Raw genomic sequence first — 16501 nt, forward strand, 5'->3', positions numbered from 1 at the left:
CAGGTGGGTGGAGGAATGGTTGATGGAATTTAATACAGAGAAATGCGAGTTGCATTTTGGGAAGTCTATCGTGGGCAGTATCTACACAGTGAATGGTAGGGCTCTGGGGAGATGAAGAGCAGAGGGGTCTAGGAATGCAGGTGCATGATTCCTTGAAGGTTGAGTCGCAGGTAGATAAGGTGGTCAAAAAGGCTTTTGGTACATTGGCCTTTATCAGTCAGAACATTGAGTACAGAAATTGGGAGTTGTATAAGACGTTGGTGAGACTGCATTTAGAGTATTGTGTTCATTTCTAGGCACCATGTTGTAAGAAAGGTGTCAAGCTCAAAAGGGTACAGAGAATATTTACGAGGATTTTGCCAGGACCAGACGGTCTGAGCTATAGGGAGAGGTTGTGTAGACTGGGAGCGCAGGAGGATGAGGAGTTATCTTCTGGAGGTGTTGGAATCATGAGAGGAATAGATCGGGTAGGTACACGGTCTCATGTCCAGAGTAGGTAATTCAATGACCAGAGGACATAAGTTTAAGGTGAAGGGGAAAAGATTTAACAGGAATCTGAGAGGTAACTTTTTCACACTAAGGGTGGTGGGTGAATGGAACGAGCCGCCAGAGGAGGTAGTTGAGGCTGGGACTATCCCAACGTTTAAGAAACTGTTAGGTACGTGGATAGGACAGGTTTGGAGGGATATGGACCAAATGCTGGCAGGTGGGACTATTGTAACTGGGACATGTTGACCAGTGTGGGCAAGTTGTGCTGAAGGGCCTGTTTCCACACTGTATCACTCTATGACTAGATGGAATGGAAGTATTTCCAATTTTGGAATGCACAGAAGTAGTGTTTTTGACATTTTTGAGTAGTGTGCTGGATTATTTTTATTTGCATGGCCTGCTGTCAATCATTTGTGCAGTCATGTTTCATATTTGTGGATTATGCACAAGACACATGGTTGCTGCTGAAGGAAGTATGTGTACTGCTAAACCATTTTTATAACACAACTTTTTCTGGCTTCCCTTTGGGATTGTTTTCTCACAGAACAAACCAAACATTCATATTTGATGGACCAAGTATGATTTTGGTAGCACAACTAACTGGACTTGCAGTTTAGAATCTTGTCAAGTGAATCTGAAACTTCATGTCATAAAGTCTAGCTAATTCACTGACATCCCATAAAGAAAGGAGCACTTCATTGATTTGGCACAGATGTGATTTTAGATGAACTCCGGACTCAAGTTGACAGGACTTGAGGGCCAGAGCTGTAGGGAGAGGTTCAGCAGGCTAGGACTTTATTCTTTGGAATTCAGGAGGATCAGAAGTGATCTTATAGAGGTATATAAAATCACGAGGGGAATAAATAGGGTAGATGCACAGTCTTTTATGCAGAGGGAATCACAAACCCGAGAACATAGATTAAAGGGGAGAGGGGAAAGATTTAATAGGAACCTGAGGGGCAACTTTTCCACACACGATGGTAGATATATGGAATGAGCTGTCTGTGGAGGTAGCTGAAGCAGGTATAATAACTTTTGGACAGGTACATGGATAGGAAAGGTTTAAATGGATAAAGGCTAAACGCGGGCAAGTGGGGCTGCTGTAGATGGGACATCTTGGCCTTCATGAGCATGTTGGGCCGAAGAGCCCGTTTCCTTGCTGTTTGACACTGACTTGACTAATTTCTAAAATGAATTGATGGTATTGAAAATGGATGACAGTTGAGCCCGCATCTAGTAAATATATGAACGTAAAATAACTGTTTTGCCAATAATACTGTTTGCTTCTCCATTTTTTTTAAATACGTTTCTTAAAGCGCCATTAAGCTGTCATATAGTGTCCCTTTGGAGTATCTAATAGCGTCTCTCTCTAATGAGCCATTAAATCTTTTAAGCTCATTCTGAGAATAATCATGCTGCCATGTCGTAAATAATAAACTGCTTTCATCTCTAGTCCGTGGCAGAATAATGACAGTTGAAATAGCATATTCCATTTGTTCACTCAAGTTTGGTGTTCACCTCAATGGTTGCCTTTTACATTTGTAAGGATCAGCAACAGAGCCGGCAGTCCCAGCTGACTCAAGACGAGCGTGTCTCCCGTTCATACCTCGCTCTTGGTGCCGAGACTGTGGATATGTTCCATTACCTCACGAAACAAGTGCAAAAACCTTTCCTTCGACCCGTGAGTAATTTCTGTTTTCTCATTAGTTACCAAATGAACGTGGAAGATCTACATTTACAGCTGCACGGGTGGTGGGGAGGGGATTGCGTTCAATGGAAACTTTGGGTATCACTGTTTTCTGTAACGCAAAGCTGCATCTGCATGTGTCAGGAAATTAGTTGCAATTTTATTTACCTTCACAAGTTTCCTGGAGTGAATTTTCATCTGTATTTTAGATTTTTTCGCTAGCGATTTCTCAATTCCTAAGTAAGGGCTAATTTCCATTACACAAACTGCTGCCACCATCGTTGTAGTTTTAGTTATGTTTTGTTCCCCAGCTAACTGGGTGGCACAGTGGCGCAGCTGTAGAGTTGTTGCCTTACAGCGCCAGAGACCCAGGTTAAATCCTGACTCTGGGTTGTGTCTGTACAGACAGTTTGTGCATTCTCCCTGTGGCCATGTGGGTTTTCTCCGGCTGCTCTGGTTTCCCCCCCGACACCCCAAAGGTGTACAGGCTTGTAGGTTATTTGGCTTGAGGTGTGTGTAGGTTAGTGTACGGGTTGATCGCTGGTCAGGATGGACACGGTAGGCTGAAGGGCCTGTATATATCAAGTCTAAAACTGAGCAGCGGTCGTGTTTGGTTTTCAGCAGGCATTTTGTCAAGACAGATGTGAGCGTGCCTGTTCAGAACTTGGCAGTTTTGAGGTAAATGAGCAGAATGGCAGTGAGAGGTGTGTACCTCGGCTTGCACTGGTGTTGTACACAACCCTGCTGACCAAAGCTCTGTGTGCAATTATTCAGCCGTTCATGTTCTCTCTTTCAACTATTTGTGTGGGGGTTGGCAAACGGGGGGGGGGGGGGGGGGGGGGGGGGGGGGGGGGGGGGGGGGGGGGGGGGGGGGGATAACCAGTTCATCACAACTACTCTCCTTATTGACATTGGGTAGGTTACAATTCATTAGTTTGTGCAGGAAAACGTTTCTTGATTAGCGCGACACTCTGAAATACTATTATCCAATTGGAAAACTGATAAAGGAGGGGCTTTTGTAACACACCAGTTGATTTTGCTGAAATGACTTGCAGGAGCTTGGGCCGCGTTTAGCAGCAATGCTGAACTTCAACCTGCAGCAGCTGTGTGGTCCGAAATGCCGTGACCTAAAAGTAGAAAACCCGGAGAAGTATGGTTTTGAACCGAAGAAGCTTTTGGATCAGTTGACTGACATCTACCTGCATTTGGATTGTCCCAGATTTGCAAAAGCCATTGCTGATGACCAGGTTTGTGCACATGCATTCAGAGTTTTAAACAACTGACAATGTAATAGTCTCCGACTTATAACATTAGCTCTTTCTCTCTGAATTGATGCTGCCTAATGTACTGATGTTTCTAGCTTTTTCTGTTTTTCATTTCAGATTTCCAGCGTCTGCAGTTTTTTTTCTTTTACTTGTAATGTATGCTGTTTTAGGAGAATGGCGGTAGCTGATCTCATAGAATCCTTCCCCAGGTACCTTCTCCTGCAACCGCAGAAGATGCAACACCTATCCCTATACCTCCTCCCCTCGACTCTGTCCAGGGACCATGACAGTCCTTTCAGATTAGGCAGAGGTTCACTTGCACTTCCTCCAACCTCATCTACTGTATCCGTTGTTCAAGATGTTGACTCTTATACATCGGCGAGACCGAACGCAGACTGGGCAATCGTTTAGCTGAAAAGCCTCGCTTAGCCTTCCTGAACCTACCTGATCTCCCAGATGTTAAACACTTGAATTCTCCTTCCCATTCCCACACAGATCTTTGTCCTAGGTCTCCTCCGTTGTCAGAGTGAGGCTAAACGCAAATTGGAGCAACAGCATATCATATTTCGCTTGGGCAGCTTACAGCCCAGTGGCATGAATATTGATTTCTCTCACTTCAGGTAGCCCCGGCATTCCCTCTCTCTCTCTATCCCTCCCCCCCACCCAAGTCGCACCAGCTTCCTGTTTTCACCCAACAAACAGCTAACAATAGCCTGTTTCATTTATCATCGTTAATTTTTCCATCTGTTATTCATTAACCATATAACCATATAACAATTACAGCACGGAAACTGGCCATCTCGGCCCTACAAGTCCATGCCGAACACATTTTTTTTCCCCTTAGTCCCACCTGCCTGCACTCATACCATAACCCTCCATTCCCTTCTCATCCATATGCCTATCCAATTTATTTTTAAATGATACCAATGAACCTGCCTCCACCACTTCCACTGGGAGCTCATTCCACACTGCCACCACTCTCTGCGTAAAGAAGTTCCCCCTCATATTACCCCTAAACTTCTGTCCCTTAATTCTGAAGTCATGTCCTCTTGTTTGAATCTTCCCTATTCTCAAAGGGAAAAGCTTGTCCACATCAACTCTGTCTATCCCTCTCATCATTTTAAAGACCTCTATCAGGTCCCCCCTTAACCTTCTGTGCTCCAGAGAATAAAGACCTAACTTATTCAACCTATCTCTGTAACTTAGTTGTTGAAACCCAGGCAACATTCTAGTAAATCTCCTCTGTACTCTCTCTATTTTGTTGACATCCTTCCTATAATTGGACGACCAAAATTGTACACCATACTCCAGATTTGGCCTCACCAATGCCTTGTACAATTTTAACATTACATCCCAGCTTCTATACTCATTGTTCTTTATCTTTCCACATCATTGTCTATATCTCTCATTTCCCTTATCCCTAACCAGTCTGAAGAAGTGTCTCGACCCAAAACGTCACCATTCCTTCTCTCCAGTGATGCTGCCTGAGTTACTCCAGCTTTTTATGGCTATCTCTGGTTTAAACCAGCATCTGCAGTTCCTCATTACCCATAGAATCATTGTCAGACATAGAAATTGTTCCGTTCAGCCCATATGCTCGTTGGGGGGAAAAAACGTACCCCTTCAACTCTCTCAATATCTTCCCTCTAGTTCTAACCTTTCACAACCTGGGATAAAGACGATCCAATTTCTCTTTGTAAGAGATTACAGCCCTCCTGTCCAGGCAACAACATGGTGAACCTGTTGCCACAACATTTATTCTGTAGTGTGGCAACCAGAACTGTACGCAGCACTCTAGGTGATCTGAAGTCTTTCACTGCGCCACGTGAAACATGCACGATTCTGGGAGGTTTTCACAGGGTGGTGGTTTTCTGTCGGAGAATATTGAATTACCAATTTTGGAACACAGAATATTGGATTTTTTTTAAGGCCGAAGTAGATAGATTCTTGATAAACTGAAGGGTGACAGGGTACCAGTGCCAGATGGGAATGTGACGTTGAGGTTAAAATTGGATTGGCCATGACTATTGAACGATGCAGCAGGTTGGAAGGCCCAAGTGGCCAATCTGTGCTCTTGATTTTTGTCTGTGCCATGGTGCGGTGATGCAGTTGGTACAGCTGCTGTCCCGATGTTAGAGACCTGGGTTCAATCCTGACCTCGGCTGCTGTCTGTGTGGTGTTTGCACGTTCTCTGTGACCACATGGGTTTCCTCCAGGCGCTTGGGCTTCCTGCCACACCCCAATGACGTGCGAGGTTGTAGGTTATCTGGCCTTTAAAATTGTCCCCTGACGTGTAGAGTGGATGAAAAAGTGGGATGACAGTGAACTATTGTCAACGGGTGATTAATGATCATGGTGAACAGACCTATTTCCACATTATCTAAACTAAACTTCATGTGGTGTCATTAAATGTTGCCTCTAACCATGTCCTTTACATGTTCCTTCTGATACTTGTAAAGATCATTGAATGCTAGTGCAAAGACATTTTATCTGCTGATTTTTATCACCGCTTTGCAGTTATTTTTCACTTGTTTATTCATTGTGGGCTAATTTTGCTGGGTGAAGGTTTAAAAGTGACATCTTTGGGAAAGTGTTTGCAAGGAGACTTTGAGCAGAGTTGCAGCCTGCGGTGTAGTGAGATGAAGGAATACAGGTGAGCTTTCCTGCTAAACCACTGGAACTGAATTGGGGTATAGAGTAACTTCATCTTTGGGTATTGAGGGAATGTGTTATATTCATCTACCTCCTCAGCTTCTCTTCCCCTAACTCCTATTATTTTTGGATCCAAATCAGTAACTTCTGAAATCAAATTGCGATTTTATGCCTCATAATTTTACATAATTTTAATTGTATTAGCTCTAATAAACACATTCCTGTTTAAAAGATAATACAAAAATAAATGGATTTGATACCCTTCTATTATGTAAATGTTTTGTGTAATGGATTTGCTATAATTTCACTTGTAAATTGTCTTTCATTTCTGTTTTGCGCTTTTGGGAACAGCGATCGTACAGTAAAGAACTCTTTGATGAAGTCATTTCGAAAATGAGAAAAGCAGGAATTAAATCAACAATAGCTATAGAAAAGTTCAGGCTGCTGGCAGAAAAGGTAGAAGAGATTGTGACAAAGAATGCCCGTGCGGAAATCGACTACGGTGATGCACCAGATGAGTTCAGAGGTGAGTGAATGTTGGAAAAATTCTAATGCTGAATCAGAGTGGACTGGTTCTCCCTGAAGCCCATCATTAGAAAATTCAATGGAATTTGTGTCATATTGGTTTGGTTATAATCTGGGAATTCGGAATAAAATAATGTCTGAAATGCCTTCCCACTATACAACCAGCTCTTATGAAGAGAAACTCGTACTGTTTCGTAGGCAGAAGTTCCTCATATTTGTCTCTCGATCTGATGCTGGGGGTAAATGAAGTGAAACCAAAAGAGCCAATTAAATATTTTCTGCAGTCTGTGGCTTCAAATTAATTAATTGTATGTTTGAGCATTAGAAGTTGAAGTAGGTGTCGCAGCTGTTTTGCCATTCAATAAGATTGTTTACCTCAATGTTATTTTCCCCTCATTCATCTTACTTTGATTCTTTTTTAATGTAGAACAATCTATTGTTCTCTAATTTGAGTACAGTCAGGGACCAAGGCCTCTGGGTGAAGACATTTCTTGTCTCTGATGTCGATGCATGACCTTATTTTGAGACTGTGTGCCTGGTTCTAGATGTCCTCGCCAGGGAATGCAGCAACTCCTCATTTGCCCTGATAAAGTCTTCCAAGAATCTGTTTCAATTAGAGCTCCTTTGTCTTTTAAATGCTTGATCTCTGTTTACTATCTCTCTGTGGGGGTGTCTTTGAATTTGAGGTGTCAGTAAACCTTTATTGAACTATTACAAGTGTATCAATCTTTGGTTACGAAGATCATACCAATGATACTATTCTAAGTGTAATGTACCAGAGCATTGTATAATGTTAGGTACACAAAAAAGCTGGAGAAACTCAGCGGGTGCAGCAGCATCTATGGAGCGAAGGAAATAGGCAACGTTTCGGGCCAAAACCCTTCTTCAGATTGATCGGGGGCGGGGACAAGAAAGGAAAAAGGAGGAGGAGCCCGAAGGCTGGGGGATGGGAGGAGACAGCAGGGGGACTGAGGAGGGGGAGGAGACAGCAAGGACTAACAAAATTGGGAGAATTCGATGTTCATGCCCCCAGGATGCAGACTCCCCAAACGGAATATGAGGTGCTGTTCCTCCAATTTCCTGTGCTGCTCGCTGTGGCCATGGAGGAGACCCAGGACAGAGAGGTCAGAGACGGAGTGGGAGGGGGAGTTGAAGTGCTGAGCCACCGGGAGGTCAGCTTGGTTATTGCGGACCGAGCGGAGGTGTTCGGCGAAACGATCGCCCAACCTCCGCTTGGTCTCACCGATATAGATCTGCTGACATCTAGAGCAGCGGATGCAATAGATGAGGTTGGAGGAGATGTAGGTAAACCTCTGTCGCACCTGGAACGACTGCTTGGGTCCTTGAACGGAGTTGAGGGGGGAGGTAAAGGGACAAGTGTTGCATCTCTTGCGGTTGCAAGGGAAAGTGCCCGGGGAGGGGGTGGTACGAGAGGGAAGGGAAGAATTGACAAGGGAATTATGGAGGGAGCGGTCTTTGCGGAAGGCAGATATGGGGGGGGATGGGAAGATGTGGCGAGTGGTGGGGTCACGTTGGAGGTGGCGAAACTGACGGAGGATTACTTTTTGTATGTGACGGCTGGTGGGGTGAAAGATGAGGACTTGGGTGACTCTGACGTTGCGAGTGGGGGGATGTGGAGAGAGGTATGGAAGAGACCCTGGTGCGAGCCTCATCTATGGTGGAGGAGGGGAGCCCCCGTTCCCTGAATAATGAGGAAATTTCAGATGTCCTGGTGTGGAACGCCTCATCCGTGAAGCAGATGCGGCGTAGACGGAGGAATTGGGAGTAGGGGATGGAGTCCTTACAGGAAGCAGGGTGGGAAGAAGTCCAGATAGCCATGGGAGTCAGTGGGTTTATAGTGGATGTCGGTCAGAAGTCTTATCACCTGCAATGGAGATAGTGAGGTCAAGGAATGGTAGGGAAGTGTCGGAAATGGTCCAGGTGTATTTGAGTGCCGGATGGAAGTTAGTGGTGAAGTGGATGAAGTCAGTCAGTTGTGTGCTGGTGCAGGAGGTGGCACCAAAGCAGTCATCGATGTAGCGGAGGTAGAGGTCGGGGATGGGGCCCTGGTATGTATTGAACAAGGATTGCTCGACATACCCGACAAATAGGTAGGCATAGCTGGGGCCCATGCGTGTGCCCATAGCTACGCCTTGTATGTGGAGGAAATGGGAGGAGTCGAATGTGAAGTTATTGAGGGTAAGGACCACCTCCGCTAGGCGGAGGAGAGTGTCAGTGGCTGGGTATAGGTTGCTCCTCTGGTCGAGGAAGAACCGGAGGGCTTTGAGACCATCCTGGTGGGGGATGGAGGTGTAGAGTGACTGGACGTCCATGATGAAGATGAGGGGGTGAGGGCCTAGAGAATGGAATGCGAGGAGACGACGGAGAGTGTCTCTGAGGTGTCTTGAACATAGGTAGGGAGGGATTTAACCAAGGGGGATAGGATGGAGTCAAGGTATTTGGAAATGAGTTCGGTGGGGCACGAACAGGCAGAGAAAATAGGTCTTCCGGGACAGTCAGGTTTGTGGATTTTAGGGGAGAAGGTAAAATCGGGCCGTGCGGGGCTGGGGAACGATGAGGTTGGAGGTTCGGTCGGGTAGGGCATTGGAGTGGATGAAGTCGGTGATGGTGCTGGAGATGGTGGCCTGGTGCTCGTCAGTGGGGTCATGGTCCAGGGGTAAGTAGGAGGAGGTGTCCGAGAGTTGGCGCATGGCCTCAGCTTTGTAGAGATCGGCGCGCCAGACTACCACGGCACCTCCCTTGTCAGCGGGTTTGATAACCAAATCTGGGTTGTTGCGGAGTGAGTCGATGGCAGAACGTTCATGCGGTGAGAGATTGGAGTGAGACAGGGGAGTGGAGAAGTTGAGGCGGTTGATGTCGCGACGGCAGTTATTGATGAAGAGTTCTAAAGCCGGAAATCGGCCACGAGGGGGGTTCCACGAGGAGGGGGTGCGTTGGAGACGGGAAAAGGGGTCATCAGTGGGGGGCGAGGACTCCTTCCCATGGAAGAACGCTGTGAGGCGGAGGCGACGGTAGAAGCGCTCCAAGTCGTGGTGGGCGTGGAATTCATTGAGATGGGGATGGAGGGGGGCAAAGGTAAGACCTCTGTTGAGGACAGACCGTTCGGTGTTGGAGAGGGGGAGGTTGGGGGGGATAGTGAACACCCGGCATTGTATAATGTTAGTTGGGTGTGAACCAGTTATAAATGCAGATTTACAAGTTTACTTAAATTGGACTGATTGCAAATTGTACATTAATTCACGATTCGAGATTCAAGAGAGTTTATTGTCATGTGTCCCAGATAGGATAATGAAATTCTTGCTTCAGCTACAGAATATAGTAGGCATAAATAAATACAGAACAGATCAGTGTGACCATATATTATTTTACAAAATAGAGTTGATTGAGGCACACTTCAGCCTTGAAACGGCAGTGTTCCACACGCGAGTATAGTTTGTTAATTAGACTCCTTTGGACTCATTGTAGCCGCAGGTGTTGAGGCAATTGTCTCACTTGGCAACTGTTTGATTCCTGACTTTGTTTGCCAGCCCCACACCAGGACCTGAGCAAAAGACATCACTGCTACGGCAGAGCACCTGCTTTGTCCAATCTGATCAACTGAGGAGCACTTAATTATGAGGATGTTGGCATGGTCAAAATCCTTGTCTGTCTTTGAAAAAAGATACCAATGAAGTATGATGTATAGATCTGAGAATTATTCAGTGTGCAGACATTGTTATAGGTTGATTTCCAATCAACGCTGGGTTGTGGATTTTATAAAATCTTGATACAGGTGCACAACCTTTTATCCGAAAGCCTTGGGACCAGACACTTGTCGGATTTCGGACATTTTCGGATTTCAGAATGGAAGATTTTTAGCGTAGATTAGGTAGGTAGCGCGGGCGGCTTGAAAAGTCTGGAGCTGCTGCCTCCTCCCGGGTGACCGGGAGAATCATTGCATAAATGTTAGTCAGTTAGTTTGGAGGGATTTTATGTGGTGGTGGTGGTGTAGAGGTGAAGGGGGAAACTTTAATTCTTAGTCCCCTACCTGGTCGGCGACTCCCAACCTCGCGGAGCTGGGGGCTCCGTCCGGCCGCGGGCGGCGCCGGTTGGAGCTCCAACCCCGGCAACTCTACCCCTGGCTGCGCGGCTCCAAATCCAGCGACGCGCCGCGATGTTGTGTGTCGGCGGCCACAGCGCTCCGGAGCTTGCCGCACGGCGACCCGGTAAGGCATTGCCCGCTCCCCGCTGGTTTCCCAGCGCTGCGAAGCCGGCGACTCCCGACATTTGCGGAGCTGGGGCGTCCGGCCGCGGGCCGCGCTGGATTTGGAGCGCCTCGCAGCCAGGGGTAGAGTTGCCGGGGTCGGAGCTACAACTGGCGCCGCCCGCAGCCCCAACGGCCACAGCGCTGCGGAGCTTACTGCACGGCGACCCGGTAAGGCATTGACCGCTCCCCGCCTCTCCGACCAGGTAGGGGACCAAGAATTAAAGTTTACCCCTTCACCCCCCCTTCACATAAAAGCCCTCCAAACTAACTGACTAACATTTAAGCAATGATTTACAGATGTTTAAGCGTCTCCCGGTCTCCAGGGAGGAGGCAGCCGCTACAGTAGTACAGACCTGGGTTGACCGTGGGTCGTTTTGGGTCAAGTTTGGCGCCAAACGGAGCTTTAGTGCGCAGACGACATCTGGAAAAAATGGCCGGTTTTCGGAGCTTTTCGGTTTCTGGAACACCGGATAAAAGGTTGTGCACCTGTAGTAAATTCATTCATACAACAGTAATCTGTATAACTGCTGTCCTTTTAATTGCAGGGTTGAATTTCTATAACTCATTGTAGAAACTAATCTCCCAAACTCTCCTTACAAGACTGGTATAACAGTGGCAGTTTAAGCTTGCGTGATGTGGCAGTGCTCGAGCTAATGAGGGCCTTATATCGAAACCTCACTGTAATAGAAGTAGGCCAAAGGCAAACTGCTGGAAGAACTCTGGGTCAGGCAACATCTGTGGAGGGAAATAGACAAACCACACTTTGAGTTGGGACACTTCAGATTGATGGGTCACTCTGAGGAAGAGTCCCGACCCAAAACGTTGTCTGTCCACTTCCCACCACTGATATTGCCTGAGCCGCTGAGTTTAGTTTGGGTTTTAATTTAGAGATAGTGCAGAAACTGGCACTTTGACCCAGAGTCGGTGCCGACCAGCGATCCCCGTCCACTAACACTATCACGCACGCAATTTTACTGAAGCAAATTAACCTGCAAACGTGTACGTCCTTGGAGAGTGGGAGGAAACCGGAGAGAACGCACGCAGGTCACGGGGAGAATGTACAAACTCCATACAGACAGCATCCGTAGTCAGGATTGAACTCTAGTGTCCGGAACTGTAAGGCAGCGACTCTACCGCTGTGCCACCGTGCCATCCTTAATTGGAGCCCCGTGTTCTTCCAACACGTTCTGTTGCTCAAGATTCCAGCATCTGCAGTCTCCTGTGTCTCCATTTCTGTAATGGAAGCAAGATGGCAGGACTATTGAGAGCTGAACGTGAACTGCTTATTTCTCCCAGAAGTGGTGATGCTGACATCAAGGGGTGATGTAACCCACGTTCATGTACCTTCCTCATTTTCACTTTGTAGCTGATGGATGCTTAGAGGCAGATGTCTCAGTGCTGGGACCCAGCGCATTGCTGACAAGTAGCACCGGAGCCTACAGAGTAATTTGGGTAAATTAATCTTGAACTGTTTGGTGGAGTTGAGCTGTGATTGAAAGGTCTTCATTGTTGCAGATCCACTGATGGACACCCTGATGAATGATCCTGTCAGGCTGCCTTCAGGAACGATAATGGACCGCTCCATTATTTTAAGACATTTACTGAATTCTCCAACTGACCCATTTAACCGCCAACATTTAACAGAGAATATGCTAGAGCCAGGTAAAGTATGTTATTCTAAACATAGATAAGATTTGCAGCTCAAAAATATCAGCATAATTTGCTGAACTCTGTAGAGTGGAAAATAGACAAAAAATGAAGTAACTCAGCGGGACAGGCAGCATCTCTGGAGAGAAGGAATGGGTGACGTTTCAGGTCGAGACCCTTCTTCAGACTGCAGAGTAGAAATCTCATCTCAGCGAGAGAGAGCGCACATAGGAAGGGGCTCTTTGGCCATCGTCCATGCTTAATATCAAACACTAACCCATGGTATCTCCCCACTGTCTCATCAACTCCTTTTTCTTTGCCCCATCACCCCCACCTCCATACAGTTGCGATAATTTAGAGAGCTCACTTTACCTACGAGCCCATACACCATGCGATGTGGGATACAACCAGACCTCTTGGAGTAAACCTGGGCCTACCTGGTTCAGTGTCCAGTCTGGTTTGTGTTCCGATACCACAATGATGTGTATAATTGGTTACATACGGCACAGGGAAACATTGAGCCAGAGTTTCCTCACTGAAGACCAACAAGCATTCCTGGTGGAAAGTGTTTGCACATCATCTGGGTCCAGGGTTAGTCAGCATTGTTACGGTCAGCATAGTTAAACACCAAGCTGCTCTCAAATGAAAGCTTCTTGCACCCGTGGAAGTGTTAGTTTAGTTTAGAGATACTGCCCACCAAGTCCATGGCTACCTTCGATCACACGTTCGCACTTTCACATCCACTCCCTGCCGACTGATGTCAATTGTTAAACAGGTGCAATGTTAAAGGCCAATTAACCTACAATCCCACACGTCTTTGGGATGTGGGAGAATACCAGAGAAAAATCTATGTAGTCACAGGGTGACCGTGCAAACTCTTCACAGACAGCACCTGAGATCCACACTGAAACCTGGTCTCATGCTGTGAGGCAGCGGCTCAACTGGCTGTACCACTGTCTTACTGGAGATAATGCGGTGGAGTTAAAAATACTTGTGAAGTTGGGGCTTGCCTATCTAGAGTGGATTGCAATATGTAAAATTCTCACTGCAAATTCCATCAATGCAACATCTCACAGTAACAAAGCAGGAAACAAACATGAAATATTCAGATATGTGTAAGCAAGCACCCTTTAAATTTTGCTTAACCATGTCTTTAAGTGTTTTGAAAGTCGATTGCTTGACTAATTCCACTCTGCTCTCTACATTGTTCCATTTTGTATTTTAGTGCCTGAACTAAAGGAAAAGATCCATGCCTGGATGAAAGCGAAGCAACATTCAAATCGCTTTTTGCAGTGATGTTTCATGGAAGATGGATCCAATGCGAGATGTTTGTAGTTCTGAGTGTAGACCACCAGTATATTGAGACCCAAGAGAAAATCTGCTCCACAATGAATTGTTGCAGGCAGGACTGCTGCACTCGTATTAAAAAGGGTGAACTGAAAACATTAGAAAAATGTTATGTCGCTGTAAATAAATTTAATTTAAAAGAACAAACAATTTAAAGGAGAAAAAGTTCAGAGGTGTAGGGTACAAGTTAAAATACCTTTTTCAGTACAGCAACATGTGACCAGTCCAAGTGTAACAGTGGTGTACTCGGATCTGTAATTTGGAAACTAAAAGGGTCTGAGCAACGATGTTTTTTAAACGACTGTATTAACGGAAGATGGTCTGTATTTTAGGTTGAAATTATTACTGTATCTTGTGCCCAGTCGCTGCTGAAGGGACTGTTTTGTTTGCTGCACTAAATGTTCTTCAAAACCAAAGTGATGCACAGGCCCTATCCCTAAAAACTGATGTTTTAATTATGAGGCATAATCTGTTGGCTCACAGGATTAAAGGTGAGACTATTGAATTCTATTTGTTTATCATTAATTTATATTTTTTCTAGCTGCCTCTCTCCCTCCTGTTCCACTTTATGCATAGACTTGTTTGCAAACACTGTAGCTAAGAAGTTACGACTCTCCTCCGTTTCTACCAACCATGTTTTACGGCCATTGCTTTTTCCACTGTATGAGCTGCATTATTGGGATATTTTGATTGCAATAAGGTTTTCTCAAGACATGCTCTGAGAAGCATCCTAAATGCAGGAGCCATTCGATTTCCTTCCTCTCCCGGAGGGCCTTTATTGTGACAGCACACCAGAGGGCACTCTTGTTTTCCAAGAGTTCTTCAGCCTTACACTGAAATGTTCCAAATGGTATAGTTCATGCCAAAAATGACTGCAGATGCTGGCAATCAGGAATAAAAGCAGACAGCGCTGCACATCCTCGTTTGATCAGGCAGCATCTGTTCATTATTGTTGATGCTCTCGAGTATCTGACTTGTGAATAGAAAGAAAATCAAGATTTTTTTTTTGTCTGCCCTATTGTATTCACTCCTGTTAATTTGAGCTTTTAATTCATGTTGGTTGTCTACATTTTCTGAATAATTTTTTTATCTCATTTACATTTTGTATAATTTGCTGCAGAGTTGGTTATTTCAACTGTCCTGAATTGTAGCAAACTGAAGTAATGTGAAGTTACTTTGCATTTTGGAAATCTTATTTGCAAGTTAAATAAAGTATGGAAGAAAAATCCTAAATTTCATTGATTGCCAGCTAAATGTCACTTTTCCACAAACGTGCAGTGACTTCAGAAATATTGTCTCCGCTGCCTCTACTTCTCGTAGTTATAAATCACTCTGTATCAGGAAGATGTTTTATCAGGAAGGACGCAAAGTGCTGGAGTAACTCAGCGGATCAGACAGCATCCCTGGAAATCACGGATAGGTGATGTTTCGGGTTGGGACCTTTCTTCAGAGATGTTTTACTATAAAATCGACATACTGCATGAATCAGATGTAGTAAAATGGGAGTGGACACCGTTCCCTTCACTGCGGTAACATCTGTAATGGAAAAAGGAAATCCTTTTGTTGCCAAGATACATATTCTTTATTTTGAATTTAGTCCAATACTAAAACGGAAATTGTTTACATTGCTAGTTTGTGATGAGTGTTCTGCTGGAATCTCTTAATTGAAAACAACTGCTATAAATTCTCGGCTTATGAGCATGATAGCTGCTACTAATCTTGAAATTCTAGTTTAATTTTTACTGTACAAGTGTTAAAATCATTTTAAAGTCAAATACGAAAGTTTTATTACATTCATGCAGATTATAAATACCTAATTTTAGTGATGTAAAAGTTCACAATTAAAATAATGAGGGCATTTTATTGTCGGGTTAATAGGTAAAGGCGATATATAATTTAGTTGTTAATATTCTATCCCTGTATTTTTCCAAATATTTCCTTCAAGTGCTCCCATTCAATTAGAAACATAGAAAATAGAAAATAGGTGCAGGAGTAGGCCATTCGGCCCTTCGAGTCTGCACCGCCATTCAATATGATCATGGCTGATCATCCAACTCCGTATCCTGTACCTGCCTTCTCTCCATACCCCCTGATCCCTTTAGCCACAAGGGCCACATCTAACTCCCTCTTAAATATAGCCAATGAACTGGCCTCAACTACCTTCTGTGGCAGAGAATTCCAGAGATTCACCACTCTCTGTGTGAAAAATGTTTTCCTCATCTCGGTCCTAAAAGATTTCCCCCTTATTCTCAAACTGTGACCCCTTGTTCTGGACTTCCCCAACATCGGGAACAATCTTCCTGCATCTAGCTTGTCCAACCCCTTAAGAATTTTGTAAGTTTCTATAGGATCCCCCCTCAATCTAAATTCTAGCGAGTACAAGCCAAGTCTATCCAGTCTTTCTTCATATGAAAGTACAGGTGCACAACCTTTTATCCGAAAGCCTTGGGACCAGACACTTGTCGGATTTCGGACATTTTCGGATTTCCGAATGGAAGATTTTTAGCGTAGATTAGGTAGGTAGCGCGGGCGGCTTGAAAAGTCTGGAGCGACTGCCTCCTCCCCGGAGACCGGGGAATCATTGTAAATCATTGCATAAATGTTAGTCAGTTAGTTTGGAGG

At 45.1% G+C, this 16501-nt stretch overlaps 1 protein-coding gene across 4 annotated transcripts in view; it reads left to right on the top strand.

The window, feature by feature from the left end:
* Positions 1-15112, top strand: part of ube4b (ubiquitination factor E4B, UFD2 homolog (S. cerevisiae)) — a 78592-nt gene extending 63480 nt beyond the window's left edge. For all 4 annotated transcript variants that reach the window (XM_055659641.1, XM_055659642.1, XM_055659644.1 and 1 more), the window contains exons 23-27: positions 2036-2170; positions 3232-3423; positions 6445-6619; positions 12401-12547; positions 13758-15112. In XM_055659641.1, coding sequence (XP_055515616.1) covers positions 2036-2170; positions 3232-3423; positions 6445-6619; positions 12401-12547; positions 13758-13828 — 720 coding nt within the window. In that variant the 3' untranslated portion in view covers positions 13829-15112. The remainder of the gene's footprint in view (positions 1-2035; positions 2171-3231; positions 3424-6444; positions 6620-12400; positions 12548-13757) is intronic.
* The last annotated feature ends 1389 nt before the right edge of the window (positions 15113-16501 follow it).

The sequence above is a fragment of the Leucoraja erinacea genome, chromosome 30 (genome assembly GCF_028641065.1).
Source record: "Leucoraja erinacea ecotype New England chromosome 30, Leri_hhj_1, whole genome shotgun sequence".
Classification (NCBI taxonomy): domain Eukaryota; kingdom Metazoa; phylum Chordata; class Chondrichthyes; order Rajiformes; family Rajidae; genus Leucoraja; species Leucoraja erinaceus.